General features: G+C 49.3%; 1 protein-coding gene across 5 annotated transcripts in view; it reads left to right on the top strand.

The window, feature by feature from the left end:
* PRICKLE2 (prickle planar cell polarity protein 2) overlaps nt 1–19,532 on the top strand; it is a 319,449-nt gene that overhangs the window by 258,997 nt on the left and 40,920 nt on the right. For all 5 annotated transcript variants that reach the window (XM_045991598.1, XM_045991599.1, XM_045991602.1 and 2 more), the window contains 4 exons: nt 2,975–3,088; nt 6,158–6,295; nt 10,859–11,062; nt 14,254–14,440. In XM_045991598.1, coding sequence (XP_045847554.1) covers nt 2,975–3,088; nt 6,158–6,295; nt 10,859–11,062; nt 14,254–14,440 — 643 coding nt within the window. The remainder of the gene's footprint in view (nt 1–2,974; nt 3,089–6,157; nt 6,296–10,858; nt 11,063–14,253; nt 14,441–19,532) is intronic.

The following is a 19,532-nucleotide window of genomic DNA, read 5'->3' as shown; positions in this document are numbered from 1 at the left end:
CTTGGTAAGATTTTAAGTCGTCCACCAAACTGTTGACTGCCTCCTGAGGAACTATTTTTAGTACACTCTGTATACATGGAATTATTGAGCGCTGGTAGAAGGACGTATTTTCTGCGGCAGTGATCCGTTGGCTTGAATTATAAAAGGCAACACAAGATGCCCAGCCAGGAAAGATAGAGCTGTGTTCTTAAAGAGTAGTCACTGCCTCTGTTGACATAAGAATTCCAAGTCTTTAGGATGGACCTCAGGGTGTCAGGGTATTTACTGAGCTCCCGGTCCCAAAGAGAGGTCTCCAGTCACAGCCGACTATGCTTTGCCCTGCCCTGACATGTTGGGACGCCTTTATCTCCAATCTCAAAACAGGATGGAACTTCTCTAATCCAGTCTGCAGGTGTGGACCTTGCCCAAGATGGGGTAAGCAGGGTCCTTCTCTGGCGACTTCAAAACGGAGCCAAGTGAGTCAGTCAAGGATGGATGCAAAGGGAGGTTGTGTAAGTTAAGGTGCTGTGGGAATCCTTAAACTTTGAGAAACTAAGGGACAGATCTGCAGGAGAAGAAGACTAAGCCAGAGATAAGAGGACACTGAACACAGAGAGATGAGAATTCCTTACCGGTCACTTTTCAGTAGTTGGTCCCATTTCCTCTTAAGACCCTACAGTCCTGTTGGGCTTCTTGAGAGAACACCACACCTTTGTAAGAATCTGCCCCTTTTTCCCCCTCTGAAATCAAACTATCTTAAATAACATTTTCCCCCCTTGCCACCTTCTTTCTTAGATCAAGGTAGTTGGGGGCCTCCAGGTTTGGTCTCACTCCGCAAGCTGGTGGTGTGGCTCTGCCTCTCGAAATGGAAGAAAGGCCAGGAAAATCTGGATCGTTCCCTTGGGAGCCTGCGGGCCAGATAATGGACTCACCACTATGTGTTCGTGTTACTTATTGTTATGGAGGGCCAAGTTCTTCGCCCTCACTCTTGTTGAATTGCCACAGTCCTGTGATGAGGATTCTGAGAGGTTCTAGAATTCACTCAGGAACACAGAGATGGGAAGGGACAGAATGGTGAATGGGGGTTCAGAAACAGCTGGACAAGCTGCCCAAGAGGCAAGGAAGGTTCCAACCAGGCTCATTCTTGGCCGGTGTCAGCAAAGACTGGGCTCAAGGTGCCAGGTCACAGGGGCTCTCGGGGATGCCCATGCTCTGGGTGACGAAGAGGGGTGTGTGAGTCCTGCAGGGCGAGTCGGGAGAGAGTCCACGGCACTCACACTGGACTCTCCTGTCAAGCAGCTCTGGTGATTTTCCTTTCTTATTAGCATCCATCCCTAAGGTTCTGTCACTAGCGTGAGAATGACAGAGGGACACTGCAGCAAGGCTTTGCTACAAGCAGTCTCTCAGCTTGGGGGCTGAGACCCATTCCTCAAGACACAGGGCTCAGCTTTCTGCCTGCACTTACTGGCAGCAGCGTGTGATGCACAGATCGCTCTGAGCACAAAATGGGGTGCTGGTCTCTGATGGGCCCACAGCCAGCTCTTCATCCCAAACTAACTCATGATCTGGGCTTTCATTTCTTCTCAGAGAGAGTGCTGGTAACCTGTGGGCTGCTTTCAAAACCTGGAGCCCTTCCTTCCCATCCCAGGATGCGGTTCCCCACCAGATGCCTCCAGGGAGGGGTTGCATGTCCCTGTCTTGAGAAAGCCAGCTAGTCTATGAGCAGTCTGTTTATGGCTGCCTTCGGGCTTTGCTTGAGACAGGAATATGCACATGATTGTGAATGGTTACAGTCGTGTGTTACGAAAATAAAGATGGCTTCCGCATCTTACTGGAGGCCTTGTCACTGCCAAGCCTTTCCCTCCTCCCACCTTTTAAGAGTTATGATCTCTCTTCTGGAGATAAAAGCAGACAGAGCTTTCATAGCTCTTTGCCCCAGCATTCCCCAAACATGTGTTCATGTCCAGGGCTCCCTCAACTCCAGGGAATTTGACCAAGTTTGCGGAGTGGAACAAATAGAATGAATTTAGAGCTTCAAGTCTTCTGTCTTCTGTGTGTTGTTGAATGAATGCCTTGTTTTGCAAGAGCTGGTCATGATGCTAAGAGGTAGTTGGAAAGAATTTTCCATGATGTCATCTGAGCTTGTGGGATTTTTTTTTTTTTTTTTAATATTATTTTGTTGCCTCTCCTGTATAATAGCATACCTTCTGTTTTGGCCAGTTTTCTCTGACCCGAGTTTTGCATACAGCTGGATAACAGAATGTCTGTTTTCTTTTCTCAGGCAAAATTAGATGCCTTCCCAAGTCTTTGTTAGAGCTGAATAAGCCCCCGAAAGGACAAGAATATGTCCTAATGGCCGTAAACAGGAGGATTCTGGGATGTGCAGAAACACGCGTCAATGACAATTTGTAATTACGTATTAAGTATCCCAGATGCAGTGACTCTCTTTTCAGACAGTTGGAAACTGCTACCTGTTCTTACAGAGCACTCAAAACCTAGAGGACTTTTAGTGTAGGTGGAGGCCAAGGGACTCAGCAGCTCAGCGAGTGCGGGAGCCTGGCTCTGACTTCAGTGTGAGGCAAGCACTGACACATCCCTTTGGCTAGGGAGGCACGGCGCATGCCGGAGACTCACAGAGAAAATGGTAAAGGTGCTCTCTCTCTCTCTCTCTCTCTCTTTCTTTCTCGGGGAGGGGGAGCCTGCCGACAAAACTCTACCCTCTGGGTTCCCCTGCCTATCTGCTGAATTCTCATTTTCTAGGAAAGTGTACTACTTTACTTTTCCCTAGCAAGACAGGGGAAAGCCCCAAGATACGGGTGATTGGCTCCATTCTTTCTTCAAGGATGAATCTGTCTGCTTGCAGTGAGAAAGGCAGATGCTGTTAAGTTGCAGGAGGGTAGAAACGACCGGAAGTCGAATGTGTCTTCCTGCTGGAATCCTCTTCCCGGGGGGGGGGGGGGGGACAGGCAGTGACCCATGTGCTTGTACCCTACAGGTTCATCAGTACTACAGCTGTCTCCCAGAAGAGAAGGTGCCCTACGTCAACAGCCCGGGAGAGAAGCTTCGAATCAAGCAGCTACTACACCAGCTGCCACCTCATGACAATGAGGTAAGGAGCTCCTGGGGGCCTTAGCAAGACTTGTCTTAGAAGCTTCTGTGAATTGTTCACCTTCGTCATAATCAGAATGCTGTGATCAGTGAGGTCTCCGAAGAAAAACTCTGGCCCATTTTAGGTTGTAGCTTCCTTAATTAGAGCCAAAAGAAACGGCCCGACACTTTCCAGAAAGCAGATCTCATTATGGACTGGTTTCATCTCCGAGCCCGGCACCACTAGCCGTTTGGGGCATCCAGGGAGCCCTAAAAGTTAAAAGCTCAAGCCCAGGTTTTCCTAGTTGAGGAAGAATGTGCTGGTTACCCAAGTCCCTCAGCTGATTGCGATTCCCCAGGCCTGTCCAAGGTCAAGTCTTGCAAAAACATGATTCCCTGGCATTCTCAGCATCGTTTCGTGTTAAGTAAGTGGGCAAGTCTTCCACGTTATGCTGTGATAGAAGTCACATATCCGGCTTTGCAGCTCTGAACATCTGCGTTTTTGTCGTTGAAAGGCCAACTTTGCTCGCTCACCATACACCTGGAAGGCTGGCTTGCAGGCTGTCCTTTTCTCCTGAACCCTTATAGAAGACGCTGTAATGAGGCGTTTCTTATCTTTGAAGTCGAATTGCTCATAAAGGGAAAATCCATGCATGCATTTTTGAAAAGATCATCCTGCTGGAAGGGCTTAGGTTTGGACACTGGAAATGAATTTTTGAAATATCTGGTTTTTAAAAAACAGTCATCCTCTAGAATGGAATTGTCCACTTAGCTGATTGCATTTTAAATGATTTTAAATTGAAAGGAGAAATAACCCCTCTAGGGAGCTGGACCCCAGCTTTCTACCGACTGCTTCCACCCACAAGCCGGATCTCCGGGGAAATTGAGTAGGTGCTATTTTAGTCTTTATTTGCCCGTATTTGGATCAAAAGGGATAATTCGGCAGCCTCAAAAATAAATTTGAGTCAGTGAAGCAAAAGCTTAAAAACTAAAGCCAGTCCCTAGAAAGAGAGCCACGATTTCCTGTCGCCCATTTCCAACTTCATAAAACAAACACAAACAATGTTTTCCCCTTTAAAGCCGAGAGCAAGCCCGGTAACCGGATGCCCAGTTAACTAATTTGGAAGTGCAAATGCGGGTTTTTACAAGCAGGAGGGGAGTGCCTTTCTTTAAGAGCACATCCATAAAACATCAGTGGTGTAATCCTATGTTCTGGGCTAGTCCGGTCACAGTGGTGCTCCGTGCTTGCGGGGACATCCACAGGATGACTTCCTTTTAACACTTGCTTGCTAGAGCAAGGGGATCTGTGCTCTGCTGTTAACGATTTCCAGTTAACTGTGGGTTTATGAAAAGAGACCATTCAAACTCCTTCTTCCTACTGGAGAGGATTCCTTCCATGTGACCCAGTGGGCAGATTTCGCCCACTTGACCTGGCCCTTTTGAGGACAAAGAGTGATGATTCTAAAGTCAGTATCTGATCATTCGCTCGTTGCCCAGAGGAAGCAGTTGAGACAGATCTAGCTGCCTAGTTTCCCAGTTAGGAAGCAATAGTCCTGGTGTACAGACTTGCCAACGCCCGTCACATCACAAGCCATCTGAGCTTTTCGCCTAACCTTTCCGCTGTTACTCCAGAGAAGGACAGGAAGTGGAACGAGGTCCGTGTTTCCCAAGGGGTGGCAGACGCACGACTTGGGGTTGTGCGTAGACATGGCAGTTAGTGAAACTGAGCCGCATAATAAGAGAATCACTCCCTTTTACATTGTGCTTCATTCCTCCGGATGGGAACGGTAGGATCCACCCCAGGGGCAGGGAGGTGGGATTTCAGTTTGGGCTACCCAGTTTCCTCATATCTCTCCAACTCATACCAGTCTCCACTTTTAGGTAACTGCCTTAAGAATCTCCATTTCAGGGGGCGCCTGGGTGGCTCAGTGGGTTAAATCCTCTGCCTTCGGCTCAGGTCATGATCTCAGGGACCTGTGATCAAGCCCCACATCAGGCTCTCTGCTCAGCAGGGAGCCTGCTTCCTCCTCTCTCTCTGCCTGCCTCCCTGCCTACTTGTGATCTCTCTCTGTCAAATAATTAAATAAAATAAAATCTTAAAAAAAAAAAAAAAAAAAAGAATCTCCATTTCAGGATCTCCCCTGAGTGGAAGTTGCTAGAATCTAACAACATGATTTCATTTTCACATTGTTTCATTTTAGGGTCACCTTCTGGTTCTTATAGGTGATACTGATTTTTAATGTATAGTCATAATATACTTTCTTTTCAAGTAAATGTGTTCAAGTTTTAAAAAGTGAGATCATTTTAAAAACGGTATCGATGGTTCAGGACTATGGCAGAATTCCCATGGTATGTGTTAATAAGGGGGAAGACTGGGAAATCTTGGATTTGAGTGTCCATAGTGCCCCTCCCTTAATGCTGGGAGTTTCTGTGTTTAACAAGAGGGCAAATATTTCACGCAAGTGCATGGATCAGCCACAGACCAGTGGCCAGCCCTTTCCCTCCCACGCACAGATAAACACGCAGGGACTTCCGTGAAGTGAGACATATACTTTTGGACCAACTCCTTTGCCTCAAGCCTTTGGTTCCCCATTTTCCCAAAACGAGGTAGGAGAAGAAGCTGGGAGCCCTCTGACCGCTGTTCTGGCTCGCTGGCCTGGAGCCATCCTTCGGTGTCAGGGATCACTCACATGGATGCAGGGAGGTGAACGTATCAGGACCCCACAATCCGTCTGAAGATCCACATCATTTTTTAAAGTAGGAAAAAGTCCCAGATCTTGACTAGCCCCACAGCTTCCCGACATGATGGGGACTTTCGTGGGGCAGGAGAGCAGGGTAGTCAGGCTGCGGGACAGTTTCAGAACCTTGAGCCGGCTCGTGACTTGGGCTCCGGACTTGGGCACCTTTGGTAAGCTGTTTTGGCTTCAGCAGAGACTCACATTCTCCAGCCCCGAGCCCGCTGCTGGGCCAGTGCAGGCCAGTGCTGTAAAGCCGAGTGGGAGCACGTGTCATGAGAAGTCTGGGGCGCAGGCTGCAGAAATCCCACGGGGCAGGGGCGACGTCCCCCATGACCTTCTCTGTGTCTGTCCAGGTTCGATATTGCAACTCGCTGGATGAGGAAGAGAAGAGGGAGCTGAAGCTCTTCAGCAACCAGAGGAAACGTGAAAACTTGGGCCGCGGGAATGTCAGGCCCTTCCCAGTCACGATGACCGGGGCCATCTGTGAACAGGTGAGCGCGGAGTCCGGGTTGCGGGGTGGGATCGCGCCGGCATCCTGTTATATGGCTGTTCCTTCAACAGCTGTGTCCTGCAGCGCCTACCCGGGGGCCGGGACCCTGTTCTCGCTCTGGGCTATACAGTGGTGAACAAAAGATGTGAAAGCTTTTGAAAGATTTTGATTGTCCTTGTGAGGAGGTCTGTTCTAGGGGAAGAAGTCAAACAGTAAAATAAAGAGAAAAAAATACAGCAGGGAAGGAGCCTCCAAGTCCTGGCGGGTGTGGGGAGCTTGGGATTTTCAGGAAAGTGACCAGGCAAGGCTCCACTTAGATGGTGGGGTCCCTGGGGGTGCCTGGGTGGCTCAGTCAGTAAGCGTCTGCCTTCAGCTCAGGTCATGATCTCAGGGTCCTGGGATTGAGTCCTGCATCAGGGGGAGGCAGGAGGGGGTGTCCCTGCTCAGCAGGGAGTCTGCTTCTCCCTCTCTCTCTGCCCCTCCCCACCTCGTGCTCCCTCTCGCTTGCACTCGCTCTCAAATAAATAAAAAAATGAAATTTAAAAAAAAAGAAGAAGGTGGCCTCTGAGCAAAGGCTTCAGGGACTGAGGGAGTGGGTCCTGCAGATCTCAGAGGGTGGAGGGAACAGGCCGCTCAAAAGCTCGGAGGCGGAAGTGTTTCTCTTGTGTTCCAGGACCAAGACATTGGCCATTATGGTGCAGAAGAGGGAGTGCCGAGAGGGAGGGAGGCCGTGAAAGCAGAGTGCTTGGAGGGTCAGTTGTGTTCGCTACTGGAAGGAGATGGGAAGCCTTCTGAGGGATTTAAGCACAGGAATGACATGATGGATTTATGGCTTAAAATGAGTCCTTTAAATTTGAGAGGCAGGGCGGGGACTGGTGGGGGATAGGGAGGGAAAAAATGAAACAAGATGAGACCGGGGAGGGAGACAAACTTTAAGAGATTCTTCATCTCAGGAAATAAACTGAGGGTTGCTGAGGGGTTGGGGGTAGGGAGAGGGTGGTTGGGTTATGGACACTGGGGAGGGTATGTGCTATGGTGAGTGCTGTGAAGTGTGTAAGCCTGACGATTCACAGACCTGTACCCCTGAAGCAAATAATACATTATATGTTCATTAAAAGGAAATAAATAAATAAATAATGAGTCCTTTAGAAAATGAAATTTGCCTGGACCATGGCATCTGCCTGGGGCCACTTAAAGGGGTGGTAAAGGGTCATCCTGGGTTTGAGGGTTCTTTAGTGAAATGCATGCGTCCCCCCTTGCATCCTCCCCAGGGCCTCACAGAGCTGGGTCTGGGGGTGGTTTTTCCTGCTACTGTCCTGTAGAGCACTCAGGGCCCAGGGGCGGAGGGTTTTAAAGAAAACGGTGGACAGGCAGCCTGCCTGTGTTCTCCCTGCCCCTCCTCTCAGCCACAGAGCCTGCGGGTGCTGATCATCACTCTGGCCCTGCTCTTGGCTTTGCTGCTCTTTGAAAAGCCTTGTCCAGCTCCTGAGGCTCTTCAGGAAGCCACTCAGGTGCTGACGATGCGGCAGCTGCCTCAGTGAGGAGAAGTAGAGCTCCCCTGAGGGGAGTGGGTGCCATTCAGTGGCCCTTCTTTGAGATTTCAGAGGCATGGGCAGGGTGAAATGGAGATGCTCCTTAGCAGGGAGAGCACAGGACCAGAGGCTGGGAAGTGGGGTCTTCACCCCTGATACTCACCCTTGAGATGCAGGTGGTCAGTGGTTGAGATGTGAGATTCGGGAAACAGAAAAAGGGAGGGGGGGTCGCCTGGGTGGCTCAGTCGGTTGGGCGGCCAATTCTTTATTTCAGTTCAGGGCATGATCTCAGGCTCTACACTCTTTGGGAGTCTGCTTGAGGATTATCTCTCCCTCTGCCTCTGTCCCTCACCCGCCCACATTCTCAATCTCTCTTTTTCTCAAAATAAATAAATATTTTTTAAAAATGGTCCATCTAGGTGGCTCAGTTGGTTAAGTGTCCAACTCTTGGTTTCAGCTCAGATGTGATCTCAGGGTTGTGCGATCAAGCGGGGCATTGGGCTCCCTGCTCAGTGAGAAATCTGCTTGAGTTTCTCTCTCCCTTTGCCTCTGTCCTTACCTCCCCCACCCCCACTCTCTCTCTCTAAAATAAATAAGTAAATCCTTTAAAAAATACTTAACAGCAGTTTAAAAAATAAATTAAAATTTAAAAAAAAAAAGGAAAGAAAATATGTGAGATTCGGTGTCCTCATATCAGGAATTCTGCCCTTCTGAGATTGGTCTCCCGGAACCAGCCCAGCTGCACTCTCTTAAGGACAAAGGAAGGTCGGACATTTCATGTGCAGGTATCAAAAGTTGTGTAGAATAGTGACAAGAGCATGGAGGCAGAGAAGTTTGATTCGTGTTTCTGCCAGACGACCTTGCCCCTGTTATTTTTCCTCCATTTTGTCATCTGCGAAATGCCTCCATCATGGAATTAAGGTGAGGATTCCCTTACCTTATTCTGTATTCTGTATCGTTAAAGCAATTGAACAAGGAGGCCTTGACACTGAGATGTCTCTAATACCTTCATTACCTACGTGAGCAAACCAAAACCCAAGCCAAAGGCAGTGTCTTAGTATTGAGAAAGTAACACTGAAGACTAACCAATCGCCAACGGGCAACTAAGTTTTCTCAAATAAGGCAACCACTTAAGCTGCAGCCAGTCAAATAATTACCTCACTTTGCCCCCAGCCCCCCTGCCCCCCCCCCCCCCGCCTTCTCTCTAAGCACCTCCCTCCTAGCTCCAGGTAGGTGAAGCCCTCCTAACCGCCTTCATTTTGGGCAGTGCCCAACTTAAATCTGTATTTGCCCAAATAAACCCTTGAAATTTTTAATGTGTTTCAGTTTCTCTGTCCCAGGTCTGCTTTGTTCTAAAAGGCAAGGGTAGTACTTTGTGTTAACAGTGTCTTTCTTTTGTCTGGTCACTACCTGAATGAGCTCCCAGAGACCGTCCCATGAGACCTTGACTTCATTTCCTACGAATCATTTAATCCCATATGATGGCCGTGGTGTGGGGAAGGTTTGAAGGTATCTTTTCTACCCTTTAGGCATTGTCCCCAAAGCCAGCCACTCAACGTAGGTCTGAGTAACTAGATCCTCAGCCCATGAACCTCATGGCCAATGCCATGGTCAACAGAGAGCCTTTCCCTGGACCCACCACCTCACACTTTTACCCCTCCCTCCGAGGCCCGACCTTAGCTATAATGTGGGTTATAAGAGATGTTGCCTTGTTCCTTTCTGTATTGGGAGAGGAACTTGGAACATGAGAGAGATGACAGGAAAGGGGGAGAGAAGCCCCTTCCCTCACGTGGCCTTAGAAGTGGTACCTTTTCAGTCAAGACTAGGCAAAAAGGGGTTAGAGAAAGCAGACTGCAAACATGCCTGAAAAGTTTTGGGGAAATTGTTAAAGTTCTTTTATGAACACACTCCCTCTCCCATCTTTTTTTTTCTTTTTTCTTTTTCTTTCTTTTTTTTAAATTAACATATAATGCATTATTTGGCCCAGGGGTACAGGTCTGTGAATCGTCAGTCTTACACAATTCACAGCACTCACCACAGCACATACCCTCCCCGGTGTCTATAACCCAGCCTCCCTCTCCCTACCCCCCAACCCCCAGCAACTCTCAGCCTCTTTCCTGAGATTACGAGTTTCTTATGGTTTGTCTCCTTCTCAATCCTATCTTGTTTCATTTTTTCCCTCCCTTCCTCCCATGACCCCCCACCCAGCCTCTCAAATTCCTCATAGCAGAGAGATTATATGATAATTGTCTTTCTCTGACCGACTTATTTCACTTAGCATAATACCCTCTAGTTCCATCCACATTGTTGCAAATAGCAAGATTTCATTTCTTTTGATGGCTGCATAGTATCCCATTACATGTATCAATCACATCTTCTTTTTTTTTTTTTTTTTAAGATTTTATTTGTGTATTTGACCGAGAGAGTGAGAGAGCATAAATAGGGGATGGGGCAGAGGCAGAAGGAGAAGAAGACTTCTGCTGAGAAGGGAACCCAATGTGAGACTCGATCCCAGGACCTTGTGATCATGACCTGAGCTGAAGGCAGATGCTTAACTCACTGAGCCACCCAGGTGTCCCTCCCTCTCCCATGGTACAGCACCCTTCTTGCACCCCTCCCCTTCACCCCCTACTCCTCCTGGTGTGAAACTTGGGCTGTGCCCCGGGATGGAGTTGGGAGCTTCTAGAAGATATGGACACCTTCAGCCCTGGTCAGTTTGTCCCCTGCCTGTAGAGCTCCAGTGTGTCATGATGCTAAAGGAGCTTTTCTGACTTTCCCACCTTGTGAGTCCTGATTTTCCCATCGACTTTTTCTTTGTCTTCCTTGGAAGACAAGTGAAGAAGAGTGGGAGGGAGGGCAAGCAAAACCTGCCCTGCCATGTACCTAAGGCAGGTAGCACAGTAACCAGCTTGAAAACAAGCGCCCTGCCACCTGCGCTCGATAGGAGCGGTGGTCTCTTATCTTCTACGCGTGATCCCGGAGAGACAGAGACCGGGCTGGTGTCTGGACTGACCTGTCTGCTTGCCTCGCAGTGCGGAGGCCAGATTAACGGCGGGGACATCGCCGTGTTTGCGTCGCGCGCCGGCCACGGTGTCTGCTGGCACCCGCCGTGTTTCATCTGCACGGTCTGCAACGAGCTGCTGGTGGATCTGATCTACTTTTACCAAGACGGAAAGATCTACTGTGGCCGGCACCACGCCGAGTGCCTGAAGCCTCGCTGCGCAGCCTGCGATGAGGTCAGAGCGCCCTACGGGTGGGGTAGGGGGCGGGGCGGGAGAGGCCAGCCCCTCCCATCGCCCCTAGGTCTTGCCGTAGGCCGCACTTGGTCCCGTGCTCTTCTGCACCGAGGGAAACCAGGGGCAAGCTCTACCTTCTTGTATTAAGCCTCGCGGGAGAAGCCCCAGCCTTCCCTGGCTGCTGGCCCGTCTGGAAGTGGCTGTGTCCTGGGCATCCAAGCCAGAAGGCAGTGTCTGTAGCTGAGAGTCGCTGCCACTAGGGCAGTTCCGAACTGTCACAGAAAGGCACTGGGCCGCTTTAGATTTCAGCCGGGAGTAATCATCAGTCATGGTGTGGCCCTAAACTCTTAAAATAGTTGGGATTCCTGAGCTCCAGTGGGACAAAGTGTTTTGAGAAGAGGGACATTTGGTGGCACAGTTTAGTGTCCCCATGATTTACAAACGTTCTGATGGGGATTCAGGAGGCAGGTGCATACACCCTTAGGAGAGAGCCCCGCTCTGAGAGGTACTTGAATTTGCTACCCCAGGTCAGAAAGCGGACTAGAACCCCCAAGCCTGTGCCTGGTGTTTTCTCCCACCAGGAGCACACCCAGACATGATCTGTAAGCTGCAAGAAGAGAATAGCTGTTTTGGCTTCGAAAGTTCAGAAATTATATTCCTGTAAAAAGTAAAAAAAAAAAAAAAAAAGTTTGGAGGAGAAAAGAGAGTATTCTAAACCTGACCACCACTTTTATGGGAATAATTTGGGAAGGATGTTGGATTAGGGGTTTCCTTCTGCACAGGGTGGATTTCTGGTTCCATCCGACCCTGCGAACAGTGGTGTGGGTTTCTGCAAAGCAGCATCCCCTTTCTCAGCCACAGCCCACTCCTACCTGCCTAGGGAGGATTCGCTTTTCTAGGAGGAAGTTGGCCAGCCTTAACTAATTTGGATTCTAATGCTGCTGGTGATGTTCTGGAGAGACACTCTAGATGGGTATTTGGGAAACTGAATTCAGTTCCACCCAGATTCAAGCAGCCACTTTACCTTCCTGCCTCAGTTTCCACTTCTGGAAATTAGTGCTCCTGATACTTTATTGTTATCTAATAGCAAGTAGAAAATGATGATTGAGGTGTTTTGAAACTCTTGTTCATTGAGATATAATTAACCGAGCATAAGATTCACCTTTCTTGGGTGTCCAATTTGGTAGGTTTTAGTATATTCATAAAGTTGTGCAACTCTCCCTGCTGGCTAATCACAGGACCTTTTCATCACCCCAAAAGAAACTTTGTATCGATTAGCAGTCTCTTCCCTTCTCCCCCTTTCTCCAGCCCCTGGCAGCCACTAATCTGTTCTCTGTCTCTATGCGTTTACACATTCTGGGCGTTTCACATAAGTGGAATCAGACAATGTGTGATTTTTTTCTGGAAGTCATCTTTCACTTTGTGTAATTTTTTGGGGTTAATCCACACTGTAGTGTATAGGTATATTATTCCTTCCCAAGGCTGAGTAATATTCAGCCACGTGTATAGGTCATGTTAGATAAAGGCAGTTAATGGACATTTAAGTTCTTTCCACTTTTGGAAGATTATGATCAGTGCTGCTATGAATGTTCATATGCAGGTTTTGTGTGGACATATATTTTCTGTTTCCTTGAATATATACATGGGCATGGAATTGCTGGGTCACGTGGCAATTCTGTGTCCAAGTTGAGGGAAGGCAGACTTTCTTTCAGAGAAGCTATGGTAGTGGGTGCAAAGCGGTATCACGTTATGGTTCTTTTGGTTTGTTTGTTTGTTTGCTTTAAATATTATTTTATTTTATTTTCGATGTTCCAAAATTCATTGTTTATACACCACACCCAGTGCTCCATGCAATACGTGCCTTCCATAATACCCACCACATTATGGTTTTGATACGTCTGTCCCTGATGGGTAATAACATTGAGCATCTTTTCATGTGTTTATTGGCTCTTTGTGTATCTTCTTTTTTTGGAGAACTGTGTATTCCAGTCCTCTGCCGGTTTGTTTTGTTTTGTTTAATTGACCAATTTTTCTTTCTATTCTAGAGTTGCTTGCGTATTCTGGATACCAGTTCAGACTGAATTCTAGTTGTCAGATACACGCTTTGCAACTATTTGCTCCCATTTTGTGGTTACAGTTTCACTTTCTTGATGCTCTTTGAAGCACAGAAGTGTTTAGTATCGATGAGGTCCAATTTACCTTTTTTTTTTTCTTTTGTTGTTTACACTTGCAATGGCATAGCTGAGGAAACGATCGCCTAATCCAGGTCCTGAAAATCTGCACTTGTGTTTTCTTGTAAGCATTATAGTACTTGGCTCCTTTGGTCTCTGATCTCTTTTGAATGAATTTTTGTATATGACTCGGATTCGTTCTTTAGCATATGGTTACCCAGCTGTCCCAGCCACATTTGTTGAAAAGACCGTTCTTTCCCCCACTGGATGTTCTTGGCATCTTTGTTGATAAGCGGTTGGCCATAAATGTTTGGCTTTGTTTCTGGACTTTCAGTTCTCTTCTATTGATCTGTATGTCAGTTCTTATACCAGGACCACACTGCCTGGATTACTACGGTTTGTAGTCAGCTTTCAAGTCCGTGCTTTGAAATTTAACAAGTCTATCTTAGAGGTCAGGACACAAATGCTTCCTAGGGCAAGGCAGGTTGTGTACATGAAGGTGACTCATTTTAAGACAGTAGCGAGTGGTGAAAAATTGGAACAAATTGGAGAACTGACCACTCATCTAGAAGCAGGAGTCCTCCTTCTCAAATACTTTGTTTTCAACAAAGAAACTAGGAGTCTAAGTGTTAAGATGACATTTCTTGTTTTAAAAAAGATGTTGCATCAGCCAAGTAAGGCATGGACGTGCTGTCCAAAGTGCCCACAAGCCACCCGTGTCTGGTCTTGCTTTTTATTCTTCAGGGTAGAACTTAATTTCTCTTATTAAAATGCGGTTCAGTTAGTATCTGGCCAGGCCAAAATCTGTGGTTAATGGTGCTTTAAGCAAATCCCAGTGCGCTCACTGATACAGAGGTAGGACGGGGCATATACCGATAGATTTTTTAATTGAGTGAATTGTGGGGAAGAAGTAGTTGCTTTCCCCTCTTTCTAGTTTGGGGCCCCCATAGCTCTTCTCCATCAAAGTGCATTCTCCTGGCTGGGTGTTAACCACTGGTCCTTTGGCTTCCCCTTCCCTAGATCATCTTTGCAGACGAGTGCACAGAAGCTGAGGGGCGGCACTGGCACATGAAACACTTCTGCTGCTTCGAGTGCGAGACGGTGCTTGGCGGCCAGCGCTACATCATGAAGGAGGGAAGGCCCTACTGTTGCCACTGCTTCGAGTCCTTGTACGCCGAATACTGCGACACCTGTGCCCAGCACATAGGTGAGGCGATGTTTGGAGCTCAGCTCAGTCCTGCTCTGATTGGGTCTCCTCGGTGTCTGGTGCAGTTAGAAGCCCTTTGGCTCTCAACTCATACTGGCTTAAGCGAAAAAAAGGGAATTTCTTGGCTCATGTTTCCGGAAAGGCCAAGGAATGGGCTTGTTTCAGGTACGGATGGCTCAAGGGTGTAAAGTCTGAAGGTTATATTATCCTTTGTGTCTCAGCGCTGCTTGCCTTCTGTTGGCATCGGTAAAAAGCAAGCTGCCTTCGCATGCTGGCTAAGAGGACTGCCCAGTTATACAGAACCTTAGCACTTGCATTCTCAAAAGGAGTGGGGCCACGTCTGTCCGAGTATCCAAATCAGCTCCTCCAAATACGAACCTTAGCATCCCTGGTTTGGTCATGGGTTCCACCCTGGAAACAAGAGAAGAGGGTATTTCGGTTGGTCTGCCTGAGTCATAGGCCCACCCCCGACATGGGGTTATGTGATGTACAGCTCCCCTACTCGGGAGATGGGGAGAGGTCCCAGAAGGAAACTCTGAGGGAAAATGTAAACAGATGTCTTCCACAGTCTCCTTGGAAAACTTGAGGATCAGCAGAGGGAGGAACCAGCATAGTCCTCTTGGTAGGAAGGGGTTGTCAAGAAAACCAAATGGTTTCTGGCAAGCATGTCCTAAAAAAAAATCAGCAAAAGCTGACCCAGCCAAATACAAAGCAAGAGAACCTGAAATAGCTTATAAGCCGTAAACTCCCCCAAGGAAGCAGCAGATCTGAGGTGGTGGAAATCATTTTCCCTTCGCAAAGAACCGATCTGTTCAACCCTTCAATACTCTTCCCGACCAGGCTGTGTCTGTGGCTTCTTCATCCAACCTGCCTGTTCTGGCACCTTGAGAAGGAGCCACCCTTTAAAAAGGAAAAGAAAGAGTTGGCAGGGGGTGCCTGTCAGGAGGCCAGCAGCCTGCTCTTCCCGTGGCTTGTGCCCTTCCAAGAAATCTGCTCAGAAGCTGCCAGCTTCTTGCCTCTGATGGGGAGATGTGGAGGTAATCTGTCTGGGAGCGCATTTTGCCCCACGCCAAGGATTTTATCGGGAACCAAAACAAGGGACATGGCCTCCCTGCCTGGTCAGAAGTGATATATTCTGATAAAAACCTAGCTAGTCCTTTAGAGAGCTTTGGGAGCTGGTAAAAATCACAGCTTTGCAGACAAGGCACCTACGGTGTGCTCCGGGGTCCTTTGTGGTCCAGCAGTCTGTCTCCTGGACTCAGGCCTGTTTCCAGGAGGTCTTTCGGGGCTGGAGTCCCTGCCCGGGCCTGGGTGATAGTCCAATTCACCTCCCCCTGCAGCCCTGACGGCCTCACCCTCTCACGGCCTGTTGCCTCAACCAAGGACCCACCAGCTTTCCTTTCTCACAAGATCAAAACAAGGAAACAGATGTGCTTTGATGCTAAGAGTTAGGAAACGGGGAGCTCTCTGTGGACAGGTGGCTGGCCATGTGACAAAGGCCAGGTGGGCTGTGGCAGTAGGGGGAGGGGGGAATTGTGCCGGTCTCAGAGCCAGCCTCGCTGTGCGTGGATTCTGGGTCCACCAGTAGGCATCGAGGGTATGGACGCTCCCCTGCCTCCACAACAACCCCCTTCTCACTAGTGTTGCTGTTTCTTCTGTCCCTTTGCATTGAGGCTTCATAGTCTCTCCAGAAACTGCCACTTAGAATGTTTGCTCAGCAACTTGGAAGAGAGAAAAATCGGTCTGTCACCACAGCAGGTCCACCTCAGAAAGCCCCTCTGTCGTCTTCTCTTTCTCTCCCCTTCTAGCTGTTCACCACTTTGATCGGCAGTGCCTTCTCCTGCCACGTAAATCCACAAAAAGGCATCGGTGTTTTTGCCAGAGAGGGGGACCTCTGGGGCCTGCGGTGTTATCACTGCTGTGGTTCAAATGTGATCCCTGGTTGGTTTCTCCCTTCATCTACTTTTCTGTGAAACCTCATGTTCCTGCAGCAGTGAAAGGGTGTGCTATGTGTACCCTGCATACCACTATCTCCTGGTGCTTTGCTCTGACCATATTACACAAATATTCCATATTTATACAGCCGCTCAGAGTGGACCGTGCATCAGGCGGCCGTTGCCAGGGCAACAGTACTTTTGCCTGCGCACCGCCGAGTAAACAGTCCTATAAACAGACCGAGGCTAGAGCAGCAGTAGACACACACCCCCTCCGAGAAGGGCTTACAGAGCTTAGAGGGGGGAATTAAAAAAGGAACGCTTAGATGTGGAACAGCACAGCCCTTTTCCAGATGTTTTGAGTTCAGGACCAGTTCAGAGGACCGTCTGACATCAGGGATGTTGCTCAGGGACCGCATTGCCTGGCCTCTGGGGCCGTTCTGTCTGTCACCTGCCTCCCCTCTGCTCGCCTCGCCTCACCCCAGCCCAGCCTTCTACAAGGCCGCATCCCCAGAACTGGGGCCCCACTGCCACATTGGAGCACAGCTTCCTTGCAGAAGCTCGGAGAGGCAGCTGGTGGGGGACAAACCCGGGAACCAGGCTTCCCGTGTGCCTCCGACAGGGAGCGGGTAAGGCTGCCGCTGCTGGGGATGTTGGGCAGCCGGGGATGAGCGCAGCCCTGTGCAGGGGAGGGCGGGGAACACGGAGCCAGCCCCAGAGCCTTTCCTGGGCTGCACCCAGGCAGTGGCCCTTGGAGCAGAAAGGGAGCTGGGCATCAGGAGGTAATGAAAATGGGAGAAAAAGAGCAGTGAGAGTGGTTGGCAGATACAGGTCTAAGCACCGTCTGCATATTAACTCACAACAGCCCTGTGAAGCCAGACCTGTCATCATTCCGGTGTTGCCGCAGAGGGCACTGAGACACAGAGAGATCAAGCCACTTGCTTAGGGGTCACACAGCCACCGGGCGGAGATCGGACCCACCGGGCCGAGATGGGACCCTCGGCGGTGGGCTTCAGCAGCCGTGTCACAGCCGGCTGGAATGGGATGCAGCCGGGATGGGAACCTGCTTTCCTCCAACTCTTCACTGACTCCTGAAGCCTCCCTCTGCAGGACTCTAGAACTCGGCCTTCTGCCCGGCCTGCCCTGCTTTCTCCCAGGAGCCTGGGGACAAAGTGTGGATGGAGCCGCAGCTCTGGGTCCCCTAACTCTGGGTCCCCTCCCTAGCCCCACCCCGGGAATGCTCTGATGAGAAGGCGTAGATTCCACAGTGGCCTCTTTGCCTTCAAGTGGCCTTTGTAGCTCTCCTGTCCCTCTAAAATTCCCCTCTTCGTCCCTAGGGCCAGACCCCCAAATCAACCGAGACCCCTTAATCTGGTGTAGAGCTTATAGGAGAGGTAGTGCCTTGTGCCTCTCTCTCCCTGGGCTCCAGGGACCTGAAGGTAGGGGCAGGGGGCAGAGGAGGCCAGGACAGCTGCTTGGCTTTTGCCCTTTGTTCTTGTCCTTCTCTTTAGAGGTTGTTCTCCAGTTTCTCATTTACTACCTCTCCAGACACAGCTCTCAAGGTGATTCCTGGAAGATCCGGGCTCCGGACTGTTAGCCCCTCAAGGTGGAGGTTCAACACTAGAACTCCAGTTCTGGAAAGATTCTTATTATCAGAAATCAGGAGTCTTGGGGCGCCTGGGTGGCTCAGTGGGTTAAAGCCTCTGCCTTCGGCTCAGGTCGTGATCCCGGGGTCCCGGGATCGAGACCCGCATCGGGCTCTCTGCTCGGTGGGGAGCCTGCTTCCCCCTCTCTCTCTGCTGTCTCTCTGCCTACTGTGATCTTTGTCAAATAAATAAATAAAATCTTTAAAAAAAAAAAAAAAGACATCAGGAGTCTTGCACAGGTCCCCTTCCATTCTATAGTGCTTGCATGAGACTGCATCCCCCACAGGATCTCCCCAGAGGAGGGGGGACCCCCCCGCCCGCATCCAGACTTCCATCCTACCAGCTTAGCAACTGCTGTCGAAAGAGCACCTTGCTAAGATAGTGACGTAGGGAGGCGCTCTGGGGAAGTCCACATAATTCTCCCATTGGACTAGTTCCGGTCTTGGGCCCACTCTGAAAGCAGCCACCAGATTGGGCAATACAGTTTTTTACTGCTCAGTACTAGGTCCAGGCATGGCTTTAGCCCTGCCCAAAGCTCATGGCCCAACGGTGGCAAGAAGTTGGTGGCCCACAGAGAGATTGAGGCCTTGAACCAGCAGGGGGCAGAAGAGATGCTGAGAAGCAAAAGCCCTTGGGCCTCTGGAAGGTTCCAGCAGGGCAGGTGTAACAAGATTATGCAAACCGGGGACAGCCCTTGCTGGGGAGCAAGTGTGTTTCTTCCTTCCTTGATGACAGTAAGCAAAAGGTATGCATGCCTATGGAGGCTGCTTTTGATGAACCACACCCAGGTTTTTCCTCACCAAGTGTTGAAATCCATTTTTTTGTTTTCCACTGAATTGTTAACAGTGATTTTTTTCATCTGAATGGCCTGTGGGGGTACAGGCTTCAGGAGGTCCATTCAACCTATAAAGAGACCCTCTGATACATCAGGCCATGTTCTGGGAAGTGCCACAGAAAATTAAGGACTCTGTCGTCCTAGAGCTTCCCTTGCAGTGGGGGAGAGAATTAATAAGCAGATACACATGTAGTCGTGTGTTGTCAAGCAGGGCTCCTGCTCTGAAGGAAAACACAGCAGGTCAGGGTGAAGAGTGGTGGAGAACATGCTATCAGGTGTGTAGGGGGACTTCTCAAGGAGTTGGCGTTGGAGCAGACCCCCAGGGAGTGTCAGTGTCTCAGTTAGGAGCAAGACTTCCGGGTACAGATCTCACCCGAGATTCTTAATTGCATTGAGTGAGGCAAGTTACTTAATCCTCCTGTACCTCTGTTTTCCCATCCGAGAAATGGAAATCCTATTAGAAACCTACCTCATACAGTGGCGGGGTTAAATGACTTTACGTATATGCAGAACACATAAAGCAGTTCTATATCTTGTGTTAGTAGCATGATTATAATTTTGTCGGGGAGAATCTGTCCCAGGCAGAAGGATTCATGGGCAGACCATTTTGATCTAGTTTTTTCTCTGCTCGGAGCAAATGAGTTCAGAAGCAGCTGACTGGTAGAACAAAGGGGTTC

This window comes from Meles meles, chromosome 20, assembly GCF_922984935.1.
Source record: "Meles meles chromosome 20, mMelMel3.1 paternal haplotype, whole genome shotgun sequence".
NCBI lineage: Eukaryota > Metazoa > Chordata > Mammalia > Carnivora > Mustelidae > Meles > Meles meles.
Note: the sequence above shows the minus strand (reverse complement) of the source record. Positions and strands in the feature narration are given on the sequence as shown.